The 19196-nt window shown below is 30.5% G+C and overlaps 2 protein-coding genes and 1 long non-coding RNA gene across 4 annotated transcripts in view; 1 reads left to right on the top strand and 2 right to left on the bottom strand.

The window, feature by feature from the left end:
• LOC114325603 (uncharacterized) overlaps positions 1-10692 on the bottom strand; it is a 62841-nt gene extending 52149 nt beyond the window's left edge. The window contains exons 1-2 of one of the 2 annotated variants that reach the window (XM_028273706.2): positions 10459-10692; positions 10269-10396 (exon numbers count right to left, since the gene is read on the bottom strand). In XM_028273706.2, the coding sequence (XP_028129507.2) occupies positions 10269-10270 (2 nt within the window). In that variant the 5' untranslated portion in view covers positions 10271-10396; positions 10459-10692. The remainder of the gene's footprint in view (positions 1-10268; positions 10397-10458) is intronic. The other variant, XM_050662662.1, reaches the window with a different exon arrangement.
• LOC114325602 (heat shock protein 70 A1-like) overlaps positions 1-19196 on the top strand; it is a 517012-nt gene that overhangs the window by 403131 nt on the left and 94685 nt on the right. The gene's annotated exons all lie outside the window — the stretch shown is intronic.
• LOC126892861 (uncharacterized) lies at positions 17281-18957 on the bottom strand. The gene is made up of 2 exons (XR_007701026.1): positions 18618-18957; positions 17281-17738 (listed from the first exon to the last, which is right to left on the bottom strand). It is a non-coding gene; the product is annotated as an uncharacterized LOC126892861 (long non-coding RNA).

Genomic DNA, 19196 nt, shown 5'->3' with positions numbered 1-19196 from the left:
ACAGGTGTTAATCTACTTGTACGTAAAATTATCCTCATTCCACGATTCTGTAATTTTTGTAATTTGGCTAGTTGGTTAAGATTTAAAAGATATAAGATGGATGCACAAAAATCAAGATGAGGTTGGATTATCGATTTATATACAGTGATCCTTGACTGAAGTGACAAATTCTTAGAAATTCTTGTAAAGAAATACAATTTTTTTGCTAGTTTTTTACACGTATACTCGAGATGTTTGTCGAATGATAGAGTATTATCTAATTGAAAACCAAGATATTTAATTTGTGTCACTAGTTCAATTGGTTCCCCATCAATGTTTAACATTATATTGTTAGTATTAAGACTCCTGTACTTAAATTTAGATGTAACTATCATGGCTTTTGTCTTACGTTTAATTTAAGTTTATTAAGTTTTAAGTATTTAGACACTGAACATAAAACATGATTCATTTTGTCAACCGCCCCTTCAATAGAACTATCGCTACAAGCCAAAAGGGTATCATCAGCGAAAAGGTTAATAAATTCACAGTTCACAAACAAATTTATATCATTTAAATATAATATAAAAAGCAATGGTCCAAGTACACTACCCTGCGGTACACCAACGTTATTACTGACAGTTTCGGATAATACATCAGAGATTTTTACTCTTTGCTTTCTGTCAGTTAAGAAGTTCCTTAGCCAATTCAGAACAGCTCCAATAATGCCATCGGTTTTTAGCTTATCCAATAAAATGTATCTATCAATCGTTTCAAACGCTCGTTTAAGATCTAGAAAAACTGCAACTGTATAATTATTTCTATCTATTTCTTGTTTAAATTTACATATTGATAGTTGAACAGCCGCTTCACATGATTCTTACGAAAACCAGATTGATGATTAATTAAAATATGGTTCAAATCTATGTAATCAAGAATTTGCTCATATACAACCGTTTCCAATACTTTCTCCAAAGCCGGTAACATGTTGATAGGTCTAAATTCGCTTGACTTAATAGTATTTGTCACTTTAGGGATAGGAACAACTGTACTTTTTTAAGTCAGATGGAACAATGCCACCATCTAGGGAAGTATTATTTAAATTTAAAATAACATGACCTATGGTTTCAAATACTTCTTTAATCATTTTACTACAAAGAATGTCTTGTGGATTGTACTTACTATCAAGAGAGTTAATGATGTGTCTTAGGTCAGAAAGTGATATTAATTTAAATTTTGTAAAGGGCATATATAAATTACTATTACCGTTAATCCAAGAATCTTGTAATTCCATACTGTTAACTATATCCTCTATGCTATTAACATAATACACATTAAAATTGTTTGCAATGTCCACCTTATCATGACATATGCTTTTCTGACCATTAAACTCAAATTCTATATGATTTGGAAAATCCCGACCGTTCCTGTTAACTAATTTTTTTAAAGTCTTCCACATTAATTTAAGAGTTATTTTTATTTCTGTCAATTTTATCAAAGTAGTATTGGTCCTTTTTGACTTTCAACACATTCACAACCTCATTTCTAAGTTTTTTAAAAGTTAACCAATTATTATCCCTCTCTTGACCCAAAGAATTCTTAAACACCTTGTAGCTGCTATCCCTAGCTCTAATTTTATTGGCTACTTAATTATCAAACCATGGCAAGTGACTCCTATAACTACACATTTGGATGGGAGCTACATTATTTAATGTTCTACCACAAGTATCATGAAACTCTTGGTATAAAATATTTACATCAACATTATCCAAAGACCAACGGTATGAAATCAAATCAGTTTTAATTTTATTCATATTAGTACTACTTAAGTTCCTAAAAGATCTTGATAAATTAGTAAAGTTATTAATACAGTTTGAAAAATTCACTGAAATTACTGAATGATCGGTAATTGCAGGTGAAGAATGGACATCAGATAAGCAATTATTTTGATTAACTAACACATAATCAAGAAGAGTTTTACTTAAATTAGTAATTCTGGTGAGCAGTTAGCTGGCTAATCCCATACATTGTTAGTATATTTTTAATTTTATTAGTATAAAAACTGTTGCTTAAGTAATCCAAATTAAAATCCCCTACTAAAATACATAAAGAATCAGATGCAAAAAGTTCACAAATATCCACAAATTTATCCAGAAATATTGCATCAGAGGAAGATGGAGAGTGGTACAGACAACCAACAACCACTAGAGACGAACCAATTGCTATTTTTATAAATTTGCACCAATAGTTTCCCTCCAGAGTAAAAGTTTTAAAAACAGAGTAGTGAAAACAGTTTTTTACATAGATATTAACACCACCAGTATGACGACTTGTCGAATCACATCTTACTGCATTGTACCCCTCAATGTTAATTTCGACATCTTCAATGTCATTGGTTATTCTAGCTTCACTTACCAATATTAATTTAGGATCATATGGAACCAAACATCCTTCAATTTGATCTTTATTGCATAGAAGACTTTGGGCATTTAAATACAATTATCAGTATTAAGACGTATAATACTAGGGTCATATTTTAGTTTTTTCTTCTAATAAGTCCATTATTATTAACAATAGTGGGTTTGTTATTAATGTATTTAATAGTTTTGGTATTATCCCCTGCTGCAGTGATGTTTTCAAGGTCTTTCTTTATTTTCTGGAAATATTCTCTTTGAAGCTTAGTTTCATCTGCCGAAATTTTTACTCCAGGAACTTTAATCTCCTTTTTATTTTTTAATATTTGTTTAACATCTTCATTAGATTTTAAAATAACTTTAACTGGGCGAGCTTTGTTGACCGTAAATTTACCAATGCGAAATACTTTTAGATTGTCTTTTTCTATTGAAAAATTTTCCAAAACCTTTTTAACCACTGCATTATCCTCTTTATTACGTTCGCTCTGAATGTTTTTGTTCGATTCATTGATGTTGTATATAATTATATTATTTGCTCTATTTTGTCTGTCCCACAACTCCGAAATAACATTCTCCATACTACAATTATCAACAGTGTTTACCGGACTGACAGTACTAGTGTTACGTTGATCTAATAATTTATTAAGATTTTCTTTCATCTCAGCAACCTCCTTAACCCTCCGTTACTCACACACGGTGTATGAGAACGGGCCTCTAAATAACTGCCTGTAACTCTGATTGTAGTGCATATTTTCAATTGCTGCTGCATATACATACCTCTTCAGTCATCAGTCAACTGTGTGTGAAGTCCACGTGCAGTGTAAAAAAGAGTATTGTACTTTTATTATTAGGCAAGACCTATTAATTAGTCAGGTAATTAAAAGTAGTAAGTTTTAATTAGTCAGGTAATTTAAGGTCTTTTTCTTATTTTTAAGCAAAGATTATTAATATTATTTGAGGAAGTATCGACTGACGAGGAAACGTATGAAGATGATGACTAACAAAATTACTTTTTGTTAAAGTAATATAATGTTGACACAAACGCATATTTACACAATTATATGATCATATATTCATTAAATAATATAACTGTACACAATTTTGCAAAAAAAAATTTTTTTTCAAATTTAAAAATCCACAAGGAAAAAAGTTTTCCTGTAGTTGGCTGTATACCATGTGATACAAAAACAATAAATGCTGTATAAAAGGTATATTTAAAAAAACCCTCAAAAGGGCCACATCAATTCACATAACTAGTTTTCGACTGGTTTACCAGTCATCATCAGTGCTTACCTAAAATGAATATAACCTGATAAAAAGGGCAAAGATGTTGAAATTTTGACTAGGGTTAAAAAAATTTTTGGTTATACTCACGTGCAATGTACATGTTAGCCACCAAAATGCTATTTTACAAAAATATGTGGGTCAAAGCCCATTTCAAGTGGTCCGTTAAGGAAACATAAGTATAAAAAGCTACCTTAAGCCTTGATGTTTAAAATATAATTTAATTTGCCCTAGGTAACATCTGAAATTTGGGTGTGACTTGTTCACATGTTGGAAGTTTGACGGCAAGTGAAATTGAAATGGTTAGGAACCTCGGAACGATGACAAGACAAACGACAGTTCCACAGGTAGTTTTTAACATAACCTGTCATATTTAAGAATAAGGTATAAATATTATTGAAATTAGAAATGATGTAACAACACACCCAATGTGGAAATTATCATGTAAAATTCATTAAACTAGTTGTTGTAGTAAAATGGATTCTCGTATACTGTAAGTGGAACTAGTTAGGCAAACCACATTACACAAAAGGTTAGTATTCGACAACTAATACCGTAATGAAATCTTATTGTCAAGAGATCGAAGATTTATAAAGGCAAATTTTGTGGTGATTTAGATTTATCGAATTTATTTAACTTCTCGAATTTGGGGTGTCTGAGGTGTAACATATCTTAAATAATCTAGGGCATGTGTCATTATGAAAGCACAAACTCAGACTGAGACGACTATTTCTTAAAGGCAGTGCAGGCTACCCGGATCTCTAAGGGTCCAAAAACCAAAACCATAATATGACGATGATAGTAAGGACTAGGTGGGGGGTGGATATGAGATGTCTGTGAGGGAATTAGTGAAAGGAACATGAAAGACCCAGAAAGAAAATTAAACTGTTGATTTGGTTTTGCTAGAGATGAGTATTATATGCTGATGGTGACAAATGGAGTAGGTAGGGTGATAATAGTCATATGTAGAAATATAGTGGTGGGTTGTATGTAGATGAAAATTTGTCCAAAAAGGATATTTGCAGATGATATCAGTAATTTCTATGTATGTTGTGAATAGATAAAATTGGTGAGATGGCTGAAAATGACAGAAGTATAATTATGACTAGTAACAGATGGAATATTAAAGTGTGACTGAGAATGAAGTAGTTGAAGTGAGGTGAAAAGAAATATTGTAAATGTATTAAGAAAAAAGTTGTCGATGGAGTGGTTGGAAGTCCCGATTGAACGAAACATGACGGTTGACACAATTCGGACTTTTTTGTTTTTCTTTGACTATTTCTAGGTCTTCGTACAAGTCTAATTTTAAGAAATCTTTCTGTGGGATGTTGTGAAGTAGAGCAACATCATCTGGGATATTCAACTTATGGTTCTTTTGTTTAAGATGTTGTGAAAATGTAGAGGTGTTCTCTCTTTTAGTGTGTTCAAGAGAGCGAGAAGCCAGTGATCTACAAGTTCTTCCTATGTAAGTAGCATCACAGTCAGAACATTGTAGTCTATAAACACCACTACGGTTCATGTAATTGATGCTATCTTTAGAATTAGATAGAGATTGTCCTAAGTTGTTGGATACTTTAAAGGAAATTTGGATGTTGTCTACTGATCTTTTGATAATGTTCGAAATATCCCCAGATAGCCTATCTTGGTGAAATGGTATGGAAGCATAAGTAGGTTTGGTTGTCGGATCCCTAGGGAACGCAGCATGTCGTAAGACTTTAAGCTGTCTTTTATGAATGAGTTTGTCTATGATGTGTGGATCGTAACCGTTATTAAAAGCTATTTGACGAAGTATGTTTGATTCTTTATTGTAATTAGATTGTGACAGGGGAATGGTTTCAAGGCGGTGTATGTAACTGTGAAAGGCGGCAAGTTTGTGTGACATAGGGTGGTTGGAAGATAGAGGTATGACATGGTCAGTTTGTGTTGGCTTCCTAAAGATACTGAAATCGAAGTGTCATTTAATCTGGTAATAGTGAGGTCAAGAAAGTTAATAGATTGGGATGACTCTAATTCCATGGTGAATTTAATATTGGGATGGATTTGATTAATTTTAGAAAGTAATAAATCAGCTGTATTTGAATTACCTGAGATGATCAATAAACAATCGTCGACATAACGATACCAATGTAGAATTTCAGGATTTTTCATGATATATACGGATTCTAAATGATCCATAAAAATATCAGCTAAAAGAGGAGATAGGCAACTACCCATGGCTAAACCATCAGGTTGTCTGTAATATTTATTGTTGAATACAAAGAAGTCTTGAGCTAGACAAAATTGTAATAATTGAATCAGTAGTGGAATTTGCTCTTAGAAGAGAGTGCACCAGATTAATAGTTTCTTGTTTAGGGACTGAAGTAAAAAGATTGCTAACATCAAATGAAAGCATGGTAATGTTAGGGCGAAGTTGTATTTGTTGGAGATTGTTGACAAGATGACTTGTGTTTTTGACAGAGAAACGAGGGGTGAAGTTCGTCAAGTTGTTAATAAGATTGAGTATGAATTTTGAGAGAATGGAAACAGGAGTGTTTATGAAGCTAACAACTGGACGAATGGGGATTCCCTCTTTATGTATCTTAGGTAAGCCATAAAGTCTTGGTGTTAAAGGATTGCTAGGTAGTTTATAGTAAGGTGCAAATTGTTCAGAGAAAAATTCGGTAAATGGTTTGAGGTTACCTTTGAGTTTATTAATGAATTTTTTGGAGGGATCTTCTGGGAGTGACACGAAATTATTATCAGAGAGAAAAGTGGCAACTTTGTCAATGTAGAGATTTTGGTCTAGAATAACCAGACAATTGCCTAACTTAATAATTAGCAAGGCAGACAAAGGCAATTGTCTGGTTATTCTAGACCAAAATCTCTACATTGACAAAGTTGCCACTTTTCTCCCTGATAATAATTTCGTGTCACTCCCAGAAGATCCCTCCAAAAAATTCATTAATAAACTCAAAGATAACCTCAAACCATTTACCGAATTTTTCTCTGAACAATTTGCACCTTACTATAAACTACCTAGCAATCCTTTAACACCAAGACTTTATGGCTAACTTAAAATACTAAACAATTTTTATACACAGATTCAGAATTTCAAACTCTATTTATTGATACTAAAATCACTTTTGTAACCTGTTGTAAACTGATATATTTCATTCAAATACCATGACAGGATGTGCTTGCTGCTAACGGTGAAAATAATAAACAAAGACTGAGATAACTAAATGTTTTTTCAAAATGATCAAAAATTTAAAATTTTTATAGATTTTGATTAACCTTGTGGGATCGGAAGATATTCGTTAAATGCGTAAATCTATTTTTTTATTACTCTACCATGCAAACTGTAAATAAATTTTACTATAGCGATAAATAAAACCTACACAAAGGATAAATAAAAATTTTTTGAAAAAATGTAAAATTTCATTTTTTTTTCATAATTTTTAGGCCTGTTGCGGGATCGGAAGATAAAGGCCGATTTGAATAATTCTTTTTTTGTTTTTCTTGTAATTACCAATCTCAACTTTTCTGCACTATAGCGACATGGAATTATCCAACTTGACTTTTTTCACACCACCCTATTGAACATGTCCTCAAGCTAAAAAAGATGAGGAAAACTTTCTGGGCAGATCTGCATTGCAAAATTATTATGCCAGGAAATAAAAATAGAGTGCTACTATAGTATGAGGTCTACCTTCACATTTCCGCTATAACTTGAGATCTACCAAGGGATGGTGTCTATGTGTGGCTAAGCAATGCCATAATCTTTTCTTGAAGGGTTTGACACAATAATGAAAGGTATCAAACTGTTTGTAGGCAAAATATTTATGGCTAAGTAGTAATGAATATTTTCAGGAATATACATTGTATACAATAAACTTGTTTCTTTACTGTTATATAAATCGTTGTCGTGGATGTCAAGAGAGCTTTGAGAGAGATTTGCATACAAATAAGCTAACTGCAGTATCTCAATCAGAAAGAAATATTTCATATTGTAGTGAAGAGCTAGCTCTAAGTGAATATGTAACTTATTCACTTAGATCTCTTCATACAATATGAAATATTTCTTTCTGATTGCGATACTGCAGTTAGCTTATTTGTATGCAAATGTGGGTTAGCTCTCTTGACATCCACGATGACGAAATACCATAATCTTTTCTCAGAAGGGTTTGTGAAAATAACAACCCCTGTTTTTAAATAAAATGTCCTGATAGCTTTACAACGATTTGTAAAGTCTTAATTATCAACAATACAATATCTGGAACGAAAATGTTGCTGAAAGACTTCTACAAAAGCATGATTTTATCAGGAGCGTGCTGCAGCATTTCTTCGACAACACAGACGTCTTTGTCAACAACTTTGTCATCTTTGTGGAAGTGCTATGCAGCAGAAGACATGTGAGGCCAGTCCTGCATTGTCCTAGCAAAAGCTGTCAACAAGGTCCATTCATCAGAGTAATAAATTTTTTCATTACACCAATCTCAAGAACAAGATCAATTCAATTATGCGATATTTTAGAAGTAGTGTTTTTTCCATTAACCGCTGTAGTTGATCCAATAATTAGAATTGGATATATTGCACAATTACGGCATTTAGACAATTTTTCACTTGTAACTCAGCTGTATTTTGAGTAAAATATCTTTATAATGGCTCAAATTAAGCAAACAACATCAATTATATGTAAAAAAAATGTAGAAACTTTTGTTCATATTATGTCAAGTATTACAAAAACAGTCAACAAAAGCCTCACTTTACTTTTGCACAATTCCGACACCAAGAAAATAAAAGGTTCATTCTCTTAGCTCTAATATGTGCAACTGAAATAACTAACATATTATCACAACTTAATTTAGTTTGATAAAACCAAAAACCATTGTCCCAGACCCAGAAGAGCAATGACGTAACTGCCAATTGTGTCAATTTGTGTTTATTGCATAATTAACTTCTAAAATACTGAGATTATACAAAAACAACAGAACTGTAACTATGGGCTGAGCTACTGCAGGGTAGTAGCATCGCATAGGGTAGCGTCACTATTGAAATATATGCTGTTTTAGACCTCGTTTCAGATGAACAATGACGTAACTGTAGATAGGGTTGAAAATCGTGGGATTAAATTAAGGTAATGAAATTCAAACCAATAGGGATGAAAATAAAAGCTATTGTAAGAATAAACACCATACTGATGCTCCTGGAACATTATTCTTCATTTAAACACTATATTAAATATTTAAAAATTTTAAAATGAACAATGATGCAATTGTAGATAGGGTTGAAAATTGGGGGGATTAAATTAAGATAATTAAATTCGAACCAATAGGGATGAAAATAAAAGCCATCCTTGTAAGAATAAGTACCATACTGATGCCCCTAGATCAGAGGTTTCCAACCTCTGATCACACTGGTGTGCCCTGAAGTCCCTGTAGGTGTGCCGCGAAATTCACATAAAAATAGATTATGATTATACTCATTATAGAGATCATTTTCCCAAGTGTGCCTTGGCTGAACGAGTTTAAGTTAGTGTGCCTCAAGCTAAAAAAGGTTGGGAACCGTTGTCCTAGATGAATACTCTTCATTTAATGGCTATTTTAAATATTTAAAAATCGTTTTTCTGCTCTCCTGAAGAATTTTGCTTTTTGCAGTTATGTCATTCTTCTTCTGGACTGGCCATATTTTGAGTTGTTACAGTTTAGAACGAGTTGTGTGATGTTTGGTTGGCTAAGACCAGTGGTGTCATGGTGTGGGAACACGTGGGAACGCCGTTCCCACACTGGTTAAGAAAAGAAAAAAAAATAAATAGAGAATTTAGGTTTTGTAAACAAAAATTAGCAGTGCGTTCCGGCACTGCTAATTTTGCCATACCACTGGCTAAGACCGATTTAAGCTATTTTTATAAAGATATTGACTGGATTAATATCCCACTATACACCAAATGTAAATGTCAATGAACCAGTTAAGAATAGAATGAGGGGCACAAGAAGGAAAAACTAGCAAATTCTATAAAATAAACATCCAAAAAATGTGAAATCAAAAACTACATTGCATCTTAACAGCACGAATATAAACTTTCAGGGGCTATATTCCTTGATAACAGGGTAGTAAAGAATTTGTAAACTTATGCCCCTGCACCCAGTCACAGTAAATTTTTGATAAAAATGCTACAAAATGCAGAATATACAACTGAGTATTATGAGACACTGTATTTGTGTCAAAAGAAAGTATATAGAGGAAAATGAAGTTAATAACACTAGAATCTTCATATTTCTAACTAACAAGGGCACAAGAAGCTTTGTGTTTGGATTGGAAATAAGATAAATGAACCCAAATTTCGAAAAAAAAAAACAGTCCACTAGGAAAATTTTTATAACCCTTTCAATAATAGGCAAGTTACTTTAAAAATCATATTTAAATAGCTACAAATCGTGTTCTTTCAAACTAATAAATATTTTTGCAGATAATACGCATTTACTCGATAGATTTAAACAAGATGTCGCCATTTTTATGACTATATTAAAAAACTTCCAACTCATAAAAAAATCAAAAAATTAACAAAAATATGTCAAAATTCAGAAACTTAAAACTTTCGCAAATAATACTTACATGTTAAATATCTTCGATCGCTTCAATTTATCAACGAAAATTCTAGATACTCTCCTTGGTGGACTCAGCAAATTTTACTGGCGTCAAATGTAATGTATTGTTTCGATATTCCCTGATACTTTAGTTAACTGGAAAATCAAAAAGAAACAAATTTATTACACATACGGTGAAAACCCAACGGAATACTCACTAAATAGTGTTGATTACAAAAGAAAAACTTAAAATTATTTTCAACAATAGCAGATGATTGCCGTCTCACTGCCAGCCAATGTCGAATCTAAAGAAATTTTGCAGCGATTGCGTGGTTCTGAGTGTACTGCGTAATAGATTTTTTAGACAGAGACAGCTCCTGACTTAATAAGTTGAACAGAGTACATAGGATGGGTACAAAGTTGTGTTCGTTTTCTTGGTTCTATACGTTAGATTATTTTTTATTCATGGAAAGATTAATTTTAAACGATTTTTAATTAATTGTTAGAAAAAAAATATATATTGGGATAAACCGTAATCGTACCCCCTCCTAACTGCCAAAGTGTCATGGCCGCCGTCGGGACCTATTGTGCTGACATTTACAATGTTTACATATAGACAAGTTTGTTTTTTTCTGCTTATAATGCCGTTTTCTAAAGATATTAGTGAACAAAATCGATTTGCTAACAATATTTAATATATTTTAAATGTGCTAAAATTGGATTCAACAGCAAAAGTCGCATAAATAACATAAATAACGAATTTGTTTACCTATTACAAATGGGGTTATGTGGTTGTAACTGTTTATTTTGGGAATAAAATGAAAATGATCAATTAAACGACTGGAAAACTGTAAGTATTACAATTAAAACATGTTTATCCTATCACAAGAGTTCACTTCATTTTAAGAAAGCTAATTATTATTATACAATAGACATTTATAAACTGCCATGTACTTTTAAGGTTACTTTTGATCTGTTTTCAAAGCTTATGATTAAATGTTACCTCTTTATTAATTAGATTTGCCAACAAAAGATGCATGATTAAGGCCAAATGCAATTCCTTTGCTAAAGTCATAAAAAAAGTACCAATACAGTTAAAAAAATTATTTTAAAAAGGTCTCTCAAAAGACATGAAAATATACAACAACTCAAAAAACTAGAGAATGTAAAGAAAGCCAGGTTATTGGAAATGGAATTCCTGTTTAATTGAAAGCCACTAAACTATCCAAGACTTTTCAGAATCAAATGTGTCAACTTGTAAAAACGATTCTTCTGACATTTTTAGTAAAAACCAGATTATCCTCAAGAAAAATTCTGTTTAAGTGAGACTCGAAAGTCATATTTGTGAATGTGTCATCTTTGAATGAAACAATTTTTTTACCTAAACAATTAAATGTATGGATCTAATTAAAAACAATGCTGAATCAAGTACAGTTACAGAAATACAATCCTTTGAACTTCTAAATGTGATTGTTGAAAGTGTCGAAATAGCTACTGCATAGGGATTCGAAAGGGATAGACTTGTTATGAACGCACTTGATCATGTACTTCTTACTGTTATAAAGTTGAAACAAAACTTATTTTATGCTTTTTTATCAGTCACCTTTAATTGTGTATCAACTTTACGTGGTACATCGTGCAAAAATTGCTAAAAATGCAAACATTATATTTATTTTCTGTGTTACATTGGATAGTATGATTGAATGTCTTCCTCTTTTAGATAGTGAAGTGAAGAACATCTTGAAGTTCCAATGATGTTTCAAGATGAGGTAAATCGACATAATTGTATGTTAGAAGGACAGAGAATATGAAGAAATGTTATTGCTGCATATTTAGTGTAGTGAAATACAAACTTCAAACATTATAATATATTTTTTGATTTCAAACATTTCATATGATTATGAAAGAACATCTTTCTTTTTAAAACAATGAAGAAGTGAAGAACATAGTAAAGTTCCAACGAAAATGATTCCAGATGAGGAAAATCGAAATAATGGTTGTATGTTACGTGTATAGAGAATACGAAGAAATGTTATTGCTGCAAACTTAGTGTAGTGAATTAAAAACTTATTGTCAAATACAAATCAATTTATTTCATACTTTTATAATATATAGTGATATAATTTTATATGTGTTCAAATAAAAATATTAATAAATAAAATACAATAAACACAAATCATGTATATCTTACAATGAATTACAAAATCAAAAATTAATTACAAAAATATCAAAATAAATCTAAAATATTAAAAAGTTACATATAATTTTTATAGTACCTACATACTTTGGTTGGTACTCTAATAATTTGGAGATCCATTAAAGTTTGTAGATAGAAATTGCAGGTATCTAAAAAATATAATAATATAAAGTAACTCAACAATCTCTTTTTAATTAGGGTAGCAGTTGATAAAGATGACCCTTGCTCGGGAAATCAAATGTATCTAAAAAAAAATTAAGTAACAGCTTTCTAACAAAACAATCTTAGCACTAAACGGAAACAAAGATACTGGTAAGTATTAAAACATTTTTTGAAAAATCTTTCTGAAAGTGAAAATAAAGACTACTCTCTATGGGAACAACTAAAACTGGGCATGCTTTACAAAAAAATGTATCCAGAACAAACTTCTTCTCTATAAGGCAATACTACGACAAGTCTGGATGTACAGGATTTAAATCTGGGGAACTGCCAGTAATACAAATATGCAAAAACTATTAAGATTCTAATCCGAAGTCTTTTATGATGTCCGATGTTTTTAGTACCACTACCAAATATCATGCTAAACTGAAAATTATAGGGTAAAAATCTGTCTGATCACCCAAACTTTTAAAAGCTGGATGCTTATCTGATCTAGTCCAGAGGCTGGTTTCGGTATTGCAGCTATAAAATACTTAAATAGTAAGCATGGAAATTTTTATTATGGTCCGCCTTGAGGCAAACTAGGGCACTAGAGGGTTAAGAAAAGTTACAGATCTCTACACCACTGGGAAGTAGATAGTATCTAGTTACTAATTTGTAAAAAAGTCAGAAATATGGTAATGTAGACTAAATTAATATAAATATGTAAAGAGTTCTCACCCCTGAGTGTAGTTCCCACTGTGTCATTTTTTATATCTGTCATATTGTTATCATGATAACAGATTGCATTAAAGTTAAAATAAAAAAGAATTAAAGAAGTTCATAAAAATATTCTATTTTTGAAAAAATATTTAAGTGCTTAAATACTTTTTTAGATAAAATATACATAAAATTTATTTTTTCTACAACAGTGTTAAAAATGCAACTTTCAGCACTCCATACAAGCGTTAAAAACGCTACCTTAAGGCACTAGTGCTTTAAAATTTTTATGGCACTGCAGTTCGTATTGACTGTATAGGCAATTTTGATGTAATGTCAAAAAAATATAAAAATGGAATGTCAGTTCAAGTAATAGTTATTTATGATATAAGTGTTAAAAGTACACGTTTAACCCTTAAACGCCCAACCTTTTTTAGGTCCCATGTACGCCCAAGGGTGGGTAAAAAATGTCCACCTTGAAAATAGCTAATATATTTATTGAGAGTTGTTGGAAATGGATTAAACTTAAGAATATGATGCTTAAGAAACACAGCATCTTCTAAAATATTAATATAAACAATTTACAAACCTTAAAACAAAATTACAATATAAATAAAAATTAACATACGTAACTGCCATTAATTCAAATTTGTCGATTTTCTCCACATTCTTCCTTTCAGCCTCCTCATTGGCGGAGAATTATGTCGATAATGTAATTATACGTCGATAATTATATGGATTATGTTCCTACCAACGAGAAATTATAGAGAAACCTTTAGTAACAAGTTTTACAAAAGGTGTACTTTTTATGACCACCCATATTTAACTCAAGATATTACTTTTATTTTCAAAAATATCGGTAAAACCAAATTAACATTAGATAAAGGGCTGTATTTGTAACAATAAATAATTTTTGAAAAATTTTTACACATGTAATAAATAAGTTACAAGGGAATACGCATTAGGTGGACATTTTTTACCCACCCTTGGGCGTTTAAGGGTTAAGGCACGCATGTGAAAGTTTGCAGAATGAGCGATAGCGAGTTCTGCAATTCACATGAGTGCCTTAAAAATGTACTTTTTAACACGCATATCATACAATATTTTTTCTACAAACGTAATTACAGGACAATATCTACAAAAACTTTTACTTGAACTTGACTGACATTCCATTTTTATATTTTTGTGACATTACATCAAAATTGTCTATACGGTCAATACGAATTGCAGTGCCATAAAAATTTTAAAGCACTTGTGCCTTAAAGTAGCATTTTTAATGCTCTTATGGAGTGCTAAAAATTGAATTTTTAACACAGTTGTAGAAAAAAGTTTTTGTAGATATTATTCTGTAATTACGTTTGTAGAAAAAATATTGTATGATATGTGTGTTAAAAACTACATTTTTAAGGCACTCATGTGAATTGCAGACTTTCACATGCGTGCCTTAAATGTGTACTTTTAACACTTATATCATAAATAACTATTAAAAAACTAACAGAAAATAGTAAAAATATTTGAATGAGCATAAGTAAAAAAGTCACTCTCTCAACCAATAAACATTTGTGATTAAAATTAATATACTTAATTGATTATAATATGAATGTGTTCTTGTAGAGTTTCATATAATAATTTCCATTTGACTAAAGAGACACAAGCTGGAATACTTAGGTCAATAATACTTAGGTATGAAACACCCTAAAAAATATGAACTTTTGCATTTGATAATTCAGAGAAAGATCCAAGGTAAATGTGGTTCTGGTAGAATCTCACAATCATAGCTGAACAATCTAAGACCATAGTATGGAAAATCGACTCCATCATCATTAGTTAGAGCTGCTGTCAATAAAGCCACAATAGCGAATATGGTAGCCAATATGATATCCAACAATTGATAACAGTCATGGAACTAAAAAATGTATTATTTCAAAGTGTTTATGGGATAAAATTAGTAAGAGTGACATGATACCTAACAAAAATTTGATTCAGAAGATTTAACATAAAACTTGTAATTCTCTTATACTAAACTCACAATAAAGATGCACCAGAAATAAACAACCCAAGACATGTTGAATGATACAAATAGCACTCCCGAATCATGATTTACAATGTATAAACTTTGTAAATCATGATTTGTGAGTGCTCCTCATAACATTCATCATGTCTTGTGTTTGTTTCTTTCTAGTGCATCTTTATTGTGACTTTAGTATTATAATTATATACAGTGTGTCCACGGTTGGGGTGCCCAAGAGGAAAAACTTTTTTATTTTCAATTTTAGCGAAAAATGTCATTATTGATAAAAAGTTTTACTTGTTCTAAAACCCCATAAAACGAAATAAAATTCAAGTTTTTAAATCCTGCTTAATTTTGTAGCCAATTTTATGTAAATCCCTATTTTATGTAAATTTTTGCACTAAGTTTGAAATCTTAACAATAATCTAGTGTTGCCAAGCCACAATGTAGCTTAGTAACTATCAACTTCGATAAATAATTTGTGAATTGTCAATTTTTTTGACAATGTTAAGCGTTCAATAAAGAATTTATCTTGTGATAAATTTCATTATTAAAATTGTTGTATTAATAATTATTTAATTAATAAATAATTGGATGATTCAAGGAGAACGACAAAGTCTGGCTTCGTAATCCAGAGAAGTGAAAGGGTTGTTCTCCCAAGTTATTATTGTTACAATTTCGAACTTAGTGCAAAAATTTATAGGGATTTACATAAAATTGGCTATAAAAATAAGCAGGATTTGAAAAACTTGAATTTTAGTTCATTTTATGGGGTTTTAGAACAAGCAAAACTTTTTATCAAGAATGACATTTTTCGCTAAAATTGAAAATAAAAAAGTTTTTCCTCTTGGGCACCCCATCCGTAGACACACTGTATTACTATTTTTATAATAAAAAGATTATAATTTATAAAATGTGATGCTGTATATGATTTCAAATATTAATCTTTTGTATTACCATACAAAAAAATATTGCCTTTACTCAAAAACATTTTATTTATCATAAAATTTTTAAAGATATATTTAAAAAGTTCATAAATATTAATATTAATTTATACAAAAACATTAAATATTTTAGTTTTAGTGGTTTATGGCTGTAAGGTGTCTCTGAATATTTTTCACTCTTTTATAAGATGTTTCGAAAATTGAAATATCTCTGAAAGTTTTTAATATTTAAAATCAGTTTTCATAAATTTATCATCGGTTAATATTAGAGATCTTAAGTTCACAGTGGCACAAACAACTGAAAATATCTTCTGCAAGTGGAAGAAGACTAACATACATTTTACATACATTAAATGTTTTTATTTATTTGGCTGGATCTATCTATGTGTACTCAAGCTTTAGCTATCTTCATTGTAAGAATTTTAAGTTTAGCGTGATATTTGGTAGTGGCACTAAAAAAATCGGACATCATGAAAGACTTTGGATTGGAATCTTTGTAGTCTTTGCATATTTGTGTTACTGGCAGTTCCCCAGAATTAAATCCTGTACATCCAGACTTGTCGTAGTATTGCCTTATAGAGAAGAAGTTTGTTCTGGATACATTTTTTTGTAAAGCATGCCAAGTTTTAGTTGTTCCCATAGAGAGTAGTCTTTATTTTCACTTTCAGAAAGATTTTTCAAAAAATGTTTTAATACTTACCAGTATCTTTGTTTCCGTTTAGTGCTAAGATTGTTTTGTTAGAAAGCTGTTACTTAATTTTTTTTAGATACATTTGATTTCCCGAGCAAGGGTCATTCATCTTTATCAACTGCAACCCTAATTGAAAAGAGATTGTTGAGTTACTTTATATATTTTTTAGATACCTGCAATTTCCATCTACAAACTTTAATGGATTTCCAAATTATTAGAGTACCAACCAAAGTATGTAGGTACTATAAAAATTATGGGTTACTTTTTAATATTTTAGGTTTATTTTGATATTTTTGTAATTAATTTTTGATTTTGTAATTCATTGTAAGATATACATGATTTGTGTTTATTGTATTTTATTTATTAATATTTTTATTTGAACACATATAAAATTGTACCACTATATATTATAAAAGTATGAAATAAATTGATTTGTATTTGACAATAAGTTTTTAATTCACTACACTAAGTTTGCAGCAATAACATTTCTTCGTATTCTCTATACACGTAACATACAACCATTATTTCGATTTTCCTCATCTGGAATCATTTTCGTTGGAACTTTATTATGTTCTTCACTTCTTCATTGTTTTAAAGAGGAAGATGTTCTTTCATAATCATATGAAATGTTTGAAATAAAAAAATATATTATAATGTTTGAAGTTTGTATTTCACTACACAAGTATGCAGCAATAACATTTCTTCGTATTCTCTGTCCTTCTAACATACAACCATTATTTCGATTTATCTCATCTTGAAACATCATTGGAACTTCAAGATGTTCTTCACTTCACTATCTAAAAGAGGAAGACATTCAATCATAGTATCCAATGTAACACAGAAAATAAATATAATGTTTGCATTTTAGCAATTTTTGCAGGATGTACCACGTAAATTTGATACACAATTAAAAGTGACTGATAAAAAAGCATAAAATAAGTTTTGTTTCAACTTTATAACAGTAAGAAGTACATGATCAAGTGCGTTCATAACAAGTCTATCCCTTTCGAATCCCTATGCAGTAGCTATCTCGACACTTTTAACAATCACATTTAGAAGTTCAAAGGATTGTATTTCTACTGTACTTGATTCAGCATTGTTTTTAATTAGATCCATACATTTAATTGTTTAGGTAAAAAATTTGTTTCATTCAAAGATGACACATTCACAAAATAATATTTATATATATGACTTTGAGTTTCACTTAAAACAGAATTTTTCTTGAGGATAATCTGGTTTTTACTAAAAATGTCAGAAGAATCGTTTTACAAGTTGACACATTTGATTCTGAAAAGTCTTGGATAGTTTAGTGGCTTTCAATTAAACAGGAATTCCATTTCCAATAACCTGGCTTTCTTTACATTCTCTAGTTTTTTGAGTTGTTGTATATTTTCATGTCTTTTGAGAGACCTTTTTAAAATAATTTTTTTAACTGTATTGGTACTTTTTTTATGACTTTAGCAAAGGAATTGCATTTGGCCTTAATCATGCATCTTTTGTTGGCAAATCTAATTAATAAAGAGGTAACATTTAATCATAAGCTTTGAAAACAGATCAAAAGTAACCTTAAAAGTACATGGCAGTTTATAAATGTCTATTGTATAATAATAATTAGCTTTCTTAAAATGAAGTGAACTCTTGTGATAGGATAAACATGTTTTAATTGTAATACTTACAGTTTTCCAGTCGTTTAATTGATCATTTTCATTTTATTCCCAAAATAAACAGTTACAACCACATAACCCCATTTGTAATAGGTAAACAAATTCGTTATTTATATGTTCTTTATGCGACTTTTGCTGTTGAATCCAATTTTAGCACATTTAAAATATATTAAATATTGTTAGCAAATCGATTTTGTTCACTAATATCTTTAGAAAACGGCATTATAAGCAGAAAAAAACAAACTTTTCTATATGTAAACATTGTAAATGTCAGCACAATAGGTCCCGACGGCGGCCATGACACTTTGGCAGTTAGGAGGGGGTACGATTACGGTTTATCCCAATAAATTAAATTAAAATTAGATAGAGTCAATCGAAATCAAATTGTCATTTTAGTAATAATAAGGGAGTTTGTTAGAAATAAATATTAATAATCTGTGTGTTAATTTATGCAACCATACAATCATCTTCGCGATTTGAATTCCGTTTTTTCACTAAAATTGGTTTGCATCGTCCAAAATTTTGTTATAACTTGTAAAATTAAAAAGATCTCATTGCTGGTCCTCTAATAACACTTATAAATCAGTGTTT

This window comes from Diabrotica virgifera, chromosome 9, assembly GCF_917563875.1.
Source record: "Diabrotica virgifera virgifera chromosome 9, PGI_DIABVI_V3a".
Lineage (NCBI taxonomy): Eukaryota > Metazoa > Arthropoda > Insecta > Coleoptera > Chrysomelidae > Diabrotica > Diabrotica virgifera.
The sequence above is the reverse complement of the archived record's forward strand: the minus strand, read 5'-3'. Positions and strand labels throughout refer to the sequence as shown.